At 34.6% G+C, this 8,870-nt stretch overlaps 2 protein-coding genes across 14 annotated transcripts; one reads left to right on the top strand and one right to left on the bottom strand.

Annotated features, from left to right (window-relative positions):
* Window positions 1-405: 405 nt before the first annotated feature.
* On the top strand, window positions 406-6,195 carry LOC110620821. Of its 13 annotated transcripts, XM_043959054.1 has the most exons (4): window positions 406-2,480; window positions 2,599-2,664; window positions 4,339-4,424; window positions 5,436-6,195. In XM_043959054.1, exons 1-2 carry the CDS (start codon window positions 570-572, stop codon window positions 2,614-2,616), a joined length of 1,929 nt encoding a protein of 642 aa, XP_043814989.1. In that variant the 5' UTR covers window positions 406-569; the 3' UTR covers window positions 2,617-2,664; window positions 4,339-4,424; window positions 5,436-6,195. The 13 variants fall into 13 exon arrangements, with proteins under 13 accessions (XP_043814989.1, XP_043814987.1, XP_043814984.1 ...); XM_043959052.1 differs by having other exon boundaries at window positions 406-2,664; XM_043959049.1 differs by having other exon boundaries at window positions 406-4,424; window positions 5,436-5,582; window positions 5,822-6,195.
* Window positions 6,196-6,946: 751 nt separating this feature from the next.
* Window positions 6,947-7,913, bottom strand: LOC110621803. Its single transcript, XM_021766111.2, has one exon. The coding sequence runs from the start codon at window positions 7,835-7,837 to the stop codon at window positions 7,259-7,261; it is 579 nt and encodes a 192-aa protein (XP_021621803.1). The 5' UTR covers window positions 7,838-7,913; the 3' UTR covers window positions 6,947-7,258.
* Between the last annotated feature and the right edge of the window lie 957 nt (window positions 7,914-8,870).

Below are 8,870 nucleotides of genomic sequence, written 5' to 3'. Positions count from 1 at the left end.
TAAATTACATAATGGGCATATAATATTGTTTTTAGTTGACAATCATATGCATTTTCTTTTAATTAAAAACTATATAATTAGGAAACACAATAAGATATAAAAAATATTTTATTTATTTTGATATTAATATTATTGTTATTTTAACGTTAATATTATTTTTTTTTCATTGAAAATTCAAAATTGTTTAATATTTTAACATGAACAAAAGTGTAGTAATTTTATGTTAAAATTAAGGTTTAATTAATTTGAAATTGAAATCAAAAGGTTTAATTAACTATTAAAAGTGTATAATGGCTTTATTGACTTGGAGCCCAAATTTTAGTCTAATTTGGGCATTTTGCTATTAAATACAATCTTTTTCACTAGGGCCGGTCCAGGTTGAGTGCCCAATTCGATCCGGTTCAGAAAAGGTACTCTCCAACAAAACCAGGCAGCAAAATGAGAATGAGGAGTCTGCAACTCTGAACTCTGAAACCCGAAACCTTTCCCCTGCAATTTATCTGCCACCAACACTAATTATCTTTCTTCACTGCATCCATCGCATTTTTTCTCCACACCTCTTCCGGACAATGGAAGCGGAACCAGACCAAAAGGAAGAAGCTCTCCGTCTCAAAACCATAGCAGAAACGAAGTACTCCAACTCCAATATCAAATCTGCTCTCAAACACGCCAAGAAAGCTCATAGTCTCTGTCCAAACCTCGACGGTCTCTCATCATTGCTCACGGCCTTAAAGATTCTCCGGGTAGCCTCTAAGACGCACTCTGACATCACTGACTGGTATAAGATTCTCCAGGTAGAGCCCTTCTCTCATATAAACACAATTAAGAAGCAATACAAGAAGTTGGCTTTAATTTTACACCCTGATAAAAACCCATATTTAGGATGTGAAGAGGCATTTAAGCTTGTGGGTGAAGGGTTTAGGGTTTTGTCTGACAAGATTAGAAGGAAAGAGTATGATATGAGGTTGAGAATTAAGCTTCAAGAAGAGAGGGTTAATGACAATACTGTGGTGGAGACATTTTGGACTGCGTGTTCTAGGTGTAGGCTTTTGCATCAGTTTGAGAGAAGGTATTTGGGACACAATTTGGTGTGTCCTAGTTGTAAGAAGAGTTTTGAGGCTGTGGAGGTGGAAGAAGGGGATAAGGAGGATGGTATTGGGGCTGGGGTTAGAATTAGGAGTGAGAGGTTGAGAAGAAAAGTGGTTATTGCTGAGGGATTCGGGAATTTGGGTTCGAAGAAAAAAATGGGAAACGATTCCAGGGTAAAGCCAAGAGGTGGTGGAAGGGTTGATGAGTTGAATTCAAGAGGTAATGCTGTGAGCAGTGAGAAGACTGGTAGTATGGGTTTGAGGAGTAAAGTAGGTGTTAGTCAAATGGGGGATCGGATGGGTTTGAGTGCTAACTTGAAGGTGAATGAGCGTGGTTCTGGGGCATGGAGTGGTGGGAGATTGAGGACTGGAGGTTTGAGGAGGAAAATGAGTACTGTTGATGAAGTCTTGGAGAGATCAAAGCCAAAAAGGGTGAAAGTTGGAGCAGATATGATGACACTAGCAGAGATGCAGTTGGAAGCAAAGAAGAAATCTTTTAAAGAGAAGGCAAAATTGAAGGAGAAGGAGAAGCAGAAGGATGCAATGAAGAAGAGAACAGAAAAGAAGGAAAAACTTGGGCTCTTGAAGAAGCTAGGAGATACAAAGATTAAGAATGGTGGAGCTTCAAAGAAGAGTGGGGAGATGGACCTTGAAGGAGTCACTTCAGATGAGAGTGAGGATTTGGGAATTAAGAGGCGTGGTGCATCAGAAAAGAGTGTAAATAAAAAAGTTGAGCGCCCAAGGGGTTTGAGAAGTGGAGGTTTGGAGATAATGGCAGTGAAAGATTCCGATTTCTATGACTTTGATAGAGACAGAGTGGAGAGGAGTTTTAAGAAAGGGCAAGTGTGGGCTTTATATGACGATGACAGAATACCAAGGCACTATGGCTTGATTGATGAAGTTGTTTCTGTGAACCCTTTTGAGGTGGAGTTAAGTTGGTTAGAACTTCAGTGTAATGGGAATGAAAAATTAATTTGTTGGGAGAAAATGGGTTTTTACATGTCTTGTGGGAGATTTAAGGTTTCTAGGAAGACAATTGTCAACTCCCTGAATATCTTTTCACATGTCGTTGATTGTGAAAGGGCAGCTAGAGAAGTTTATAGGATTTATCCAAAAAAGGGTTCAGTATGGGCACTTTATAATGAAGTTGATTTAAGTGCGGAAGCAAGAAATCAATGTGCTAGAGATAAGCAATGCTATGAAATTGTTGTGTTTTTAACCACTTACAGTGAGATGCATGGATTGAGCATGGCATACCTTGAGAAAGTTGATGGATTCAAGACTGTATTTAAGAGACGTGAAGTTGGATGTCATGCTATTAGATGGCTTGAAAATGATGATGTTCGCTTGCTTTCGCATCAAATACCTGCAAGGAAGCTTTCTGCTGATGAGGTCCCTGCTTTTTTAAAAGACTGTTGGGAACTTGATCCTGCTTTGCTTACTTCAGATTTACTAGCTATTGGTTGAGATGATGATCTATATTTGATAAACTGATATTCTGTTGGTATAGCTCTTTTCTTTGGTGTAAAGGCTCAAGGTGGAAAACATTGTCAATGGCAATCAAACATGCAGAGAGGTAATTATTTTATTGGCCAATTTTTGTGCTTCTGTAGCACTCTGATCTGCTGCATTCAAGTTATGATCTTACATTATTTGGTATATAAAAAGCTAAAATGCTGCCGTTGATAGTTTGTCTCAATCATTGTTGCTTACTACCTCTTGAAATTTTAGGGTTATGCTCCTCTATAAAATGGAAAACTAAAGCTATTGCCAAAATATTCTGTGGTTTGAAGAGTATCTTTATCATAGTGGAAGTCTTGGCGCCAGTAAATCAATCCTGTGTTTGTCAAGACTACCGCGACTAGACTCTCAATCTTTGATAAGCCTGAAACTATTGTTATCGCATTCAAAATTTGCTAAGAACTTAGTACCCATTGCTGGAAAGCTGTTGTACCATCATCACCAAATTAACCCTTAGAAAATCTCTTTCATCTTTGTGATTTTGCATGCTATTGTGTCCACGTTTTGTTCCTTTGGTGTTGGTCAATACTATCATCACTGGAATCTCAAACCTTGATATTCTAGAATCTGTGAAAACACACCGATTGGAAAATAGAAAGAGAAAAGTGACCACAAGGATTTTACTTGGTTTGGCAACTGTGCCCACAGCCACAGACAAGTGCTTGTTTCTTCACTACCAAAAGGAGAATATTGCAACCTATTTGTTGTAATCTAATTCCTAATATGAATAGCACTCTGCCCTTTGTTGCGAAGCTCCTCTACTTTGCTGGGATCCTTTAGTGGACAATCAATTCCCCTCCAACAAATTTGAGCTATCACTCAATAGAGGGGAAGTTGTAAACATGCTTATACTAGAGATTTTAATAATTTCACTTTGTACCAAGTAGTTGACTTAAAAAATATGCTAGAAGTTTTCTCTTATGCTGTTTCCCTACTTTGTTTTTCTTAATCATATAGGATTTTCAGGATCAAGTTTGCCCATATTGTGGAATCAACAATATGACAAATTGATTGTAATTGGTCTGCATTCTTAAGCAATGTGGATTTAACTTATGACAAGGCTTACAAGAATGTCAGTAACTTGCCTTTCTATTGCACAAGGGCAAGATTCAGTTTATGGCAGAAACCTTGCATCTTCTTCTCTAGCTGGCAGAGTTGAAAACAGGCCATTTTGTTGTTTGCTCTCTCCAATCAGTATTTCTCAAATTCTGGTTTTCATCTGGAGTTGCATTTTTATTCATTTGTCTGATTTGGTATGGGGCTGATGCCTGATTCATAACATTTGTGCATAGGTTTTACACAGGTTATCCATTGTATCTCACTGCACATTTTATGTGTTTATGGATGTCTTATTCACCAAGAAGATAGAAGTAGCTTTAATGATCTCATATATTCATACCATCGCATGATAATTGTACAAGTATTTTGGAGGTTATGGTAGACTTGACTGTAAGAAAATATTTTTGGCTGTTCAGTTTTATTTTCTTCTACATATTTTGACTGTTCAATATTTTCCTAAAGTTTTTGTCTGATTTAATCTATTTAGGTTTCCTTCGACTCTTGATTGGTGAAAAATGAAAATGGTAACAAGGCCATGGTAATATATATATATATATATATATATAAAATTATGTGCAAAAGGTTGGAGATGGTCTTGTAAGAATTTCCAGTTGAACTTATTTTGTGAAACATTGAAGGGTGTAGTGAAAGGAATGGAATGCCATTACAGGAAGTCATTGCTAACATCCTAAAGCTAAAAAGGGTAGTAGGACCGTGAAAAGATTTAAGTTTTCTTTGCCACCATTGATGAGCCTGGTAAGCATCTTGAGACATACAATTTGATGTTTATTGTGTATACAGATTAATGATCATGTGTTTGCTTACACTCATATTGCAATTATGTTCCAGTAATGAAAGAACAATTCATTTATTTTATCACTAATTTACATTATTGAAAAAAAAAAAAGAAAACCACTCATGATAATGCCATACGAGCACCTCTCGTCATTGCTAACATCCTAAAGCTAAAAAGGGTAGTAGGACCGTGAAAAGATTTAAGTTTTCTTTGCCACCATTGATGAGCCTGGTAAGCATCTTGAGACATACAATTTGATGTTTATTGTGTATACAGATTAATGATCATGTGTTTGCTTACACTCATATTGCAATTATGTTCCAGTAATGAAAGAACAATTCATTTATTTTATCACTAATTTACATTATTGAAAAAAAAGAAGAAAAACACTCATGATAATGCCATACGAGCACCTCTCATTCTGGTTTTGGACATCTTGACAAAAAAAGAGAAAAAACGGAAAAATCTGGCTTTGGACATTTATTTGTCAAATTCTCTCTAGGTGGTTTGTCAGAAACTCAGTGATTTGTCTTCTTTTGATCCTGCATCAAAATTCAAAATCCCAATATTTAATTGGTGTTTAGAGCAACTTAAACGAAAGCGGTTTTACTGGACAAGAGTATGATTTCAATGAATTGTTGTGATTCTTGTCGTCATTCTTTTGCTAATAGCCATGTAACTACACAAGTTCATTCAGTTCTTTGTTTCGTTTTTCGAGTTGTACCTGTGTTTCAATCTACCTCGATTATGTTCAAGTTATTTTGAGAGGAGGCTTCAGTTATATGTGGTTAGATAGAATGTAGTGGCTAATTGTAGTACACTGTTGGTTGAACATTCAGCCTTGCACGCAGAGTTGAACCTTTTTTAATGCACCCCAATCCGATTTCTGTCCTATAAAAGTTGTCTTGTTTATTTTTTCTAGCATCTATGGCTTGAGACCAATTTTATGTTGATAACTTCACACTCAGCAGAGCCTCAGGGGTGGACCCCCTTTTGGCTAAGTGGACCAAGGCTCTTGCTTTTGAGATTGGGTCATAGAGATGTACCGTACCTTAAAGCTTTGGCAAAAAAGGTTGGTTTTCTGGTGGAGGTGCAGAGCTGCCCACAGTACAGTTCAGGTATGGTTCAGCTGAAAAGGGAGGATTATTACTTAGTCGTAGAATCTTATTTATACATAACTGTTAATGCACTGGAGGTTGTTGCAAGGAAATCTAGATTTGATGTGTGTAGATATATTGAATGAAAAATTTTTTGTTTGGGAATGAGATAATTTCATTTCTGTCCTTGCAAAATCAATTTCAAAGGAAAAAGAATATATAAAAATGAAATAAAGATAGTGACTTTGGTGGTGTTATAGGTTTATATTCTTTGATTACACGCAATTGCATTTGAAGATCATGCTGCAGTCATTTGCATATGCTATTTTGATCATCAAGATTTTCTAAGCCAAAGCCAAGTCCGAGGATTGAAAATTCCAAGCCAGATTGGCCTGCAGATTTGACAATTTCATTGGTTAAATATGCATCACAGTAGAATTGCTTGTCAAGTTTTCAGATCATCGAGGATCACACCGGGTTATAATACACTTCCCCATTTTCATCTACAAATTGTTATAAATTTAATTGAAATTGTAAACCTAGGATTATGGTCTTTTCTGGATTTTCTTTAATCTGAATGATTTTCTTCCCACTTTGGTTTAGTAAATTATATGACAATTCTGTTTCTTTCTGACATGGAACATGTGGAAAATTTTTGTACTAAACTACTCTAAAGCATCAGGTGGGTTCCACACTGACTTCTTGTCTTGCGGTTTAGGTTAGTGGCAGAACTATAAGGTTTCATGTTTGAACTTCAATTAAAAAAAAAAAAAAATCAACTATAAAAAAGTTGTAAGTTTACTTAATTCTAATTAAAAAGGTAAATTGATTTAATTTTGAGTTGAAAACTTACATGTATTAATTATTTCTTTTATCTTACAAAGCATATTTACATTTTACGTGATATGTTATTTTTTAAAATAATTTATTTATTCTTAAAATGTTATTTAATATGTATTCAAAACGTAAAATTTATTAGTTAGCATTAATAAATTTAATTACTAATAATATAAATAATTTAACTTTTTTAATATGATAATATAAGTAAAGTAAATACTGAAAAAGATTAAATAAAATTTATTGTTTCCCATATATATATTAATTATATATTGTTGATTCAGTTAAAAGTCTAATTTTTAAGGTGGAGAGAGTGAATTATATATATGAATGGATAAAATAGGGTTTTTTTATTCCTAATTCAACATTAATTTAAGTAATAAATAATGAAAAAAATCAACATTTTTTATTAGACATGAATTATTTTATAAAAAAAGAATTTAAATAAAATTTTATAAAATTATATATAATTTTATCTTCATACATGATTAAAAATTTTCTAATTTATAAAAATTTGAATTCTTTTATTTAAAGGATTAAAACTTGATAAGAAATTCTTGATTGCATAACAAGAGAAGAATTGCACAAATATTTAGCCCCCAACAAAACCCCATTATCATGTACAATTCTCAAGACTCCCATCATTACAAAATAAAAGTACAAAAACTAAAAAGAAAAATAAAGGAAAAAAAAAATTAATAAGAATGACTAGAAAAGGAAAATTAAAGTTAGCCCTCAATCAATGCATGCACTCCCATTTGAATATGTGCTTTCCACACCCCACCAATGCAATTCACATAGAAGAATGGGAAAGAAAAAGAAAAGAAAAGAAAATTAAGGAACATATGTGAATCACACATTCACATGCTTCTAGTCATCATCTCCTGGAATCTCCTATAGGATTCTTGCTTCTCCAGCCTGAACTTTTCATGGCAGTTAGCAATGAACATGTCTGCTAGACGATCTATCTCATTCACATGATCTCCATCATCATCTCCATTACAAGACTTCTCTTGAACCTTCTGATTTTCAAGCCAATGAAGATACCCAGAAAGCTGAGACTCTTGATTTTCCTGATCACTCATAGTAATCAAAGAATTCCAAGTTGAATCATAGTAAAAAGCTGGTTCTTGAACTGGCAAGACATGGGAGGAGCACCAGTTATAATGCAATCTAAATGAACCAAAGAACACCTTCCTTTGCCTGTGCTTTCTTTTGGTTTCCTTTGTAGCACAGATGAGATTTATGGGTTGACTTTCTTTGAGAATTTGCAGAAGCATTGTTTTTGCTTTGGAGAGAGCTCGAACCATCCGGCACACGTGTGAGATGATGAGAGTGTGGATAAGGGTTTTGATCTTCATGGAGGTTAAGGTTGAAGATGGTGACTTTGCAGAGAAGACTTGAGAGTGCAGGGTTTTGAGATTTGATGGTGTGACCATTGTGTTTTGTTTTCTTTATTTTTGTTTCCTCTTGGCTTGTGGGGTGGTGGGGTTTCTAGCAAATGGGATTTATAGAGGGTCTTGATTACAAGTTTGCCACTAGTGTTTTGGGTTTATTTAAAGGAGATCAAAGAGTCATCAATTTAGGGATGTAAAAGTAATTGATCCTATTAAATTTTATCTAATTCAATATTTTTTATTATCGCAAAATATTCCAATTGAGAAATAAGTGTACAATGTTAAACCCATAAAAACAACATCCAACTTTATACTGTACCCAAAAGTTACAATCAAATCAATCTCCTTGGGAAGAATGGAATATATACAACAGCTTTTCCTTTAACACTGTCAGAGAATGTCCCATGATTTTCAACATTTATTTCTACTTTTTGGAATTTCTGCTTCTTAATTGTCTTCTTTCTCTCTATTAGCCTCTACTTGAATTGCTGCATGACACCTTAATTGATCTTCTCAAGGAGGGAAATGCTTTTGCTGCAATTCAATAGCTTATGCTTTGTTTACATTTCAATTAAATTTGTTAAGAATAATATACAAGAAATTTCAAGATCAATGTACTATATAGAAAAAGAAGTTATTTAGAAATATAAGAGCTAAACTAAAAAACATGCATGCCTTAGATGGCTTGAATTTTATAGGTGATAAATCTGAGATTCCACACGAAAAGAGATGGATACACATACATAGTAGGTTTATTTCAATGAGTTGATCATATACTCAGGATTGGTTTCGTTAGGTCCCTCCATATTAGACCCTAAGAAAGGGGACCTGTAAGATGGGAAAAGACGGTCAAGGATCCGCCGGAGATACCCGATGGAAACCATCTAACGCTCAAGTCAGATTAAGAATTATGTGAGGTTCATTAACATAAAAAGAAAGTAAACAATAAGACATTGAAAAGAAACCTTCAGAAAGCGTATCATTTTAAGGTTCTTCAATTCTTCAGAGCGAGAAAGAGAGAGCAAGGGAGAGAGAGAGCCAACCCTGTTTGAGTATGATTAGGGATATATATACT

The sequence above is a fragment of the Manihot esculenta genome, chromosome 8 (genome assembly GCF_001659605.2).
Source record: "Manihot esculenta cultivar AM560-2 chromosome 8, M.esculenta_v8, whole genome shotgun sequence".
NCBI lineage: Eukaryota > Viridiplantae > Streptophyta > Magnoliopsida > Malpighiales > Euphorbiaceae > Manihot > Manihot esculenta.
Note: the sequence above shows the minus strand (reverse complement) of the source record. Positions and strands in the feature narration are given on the sequence as shown.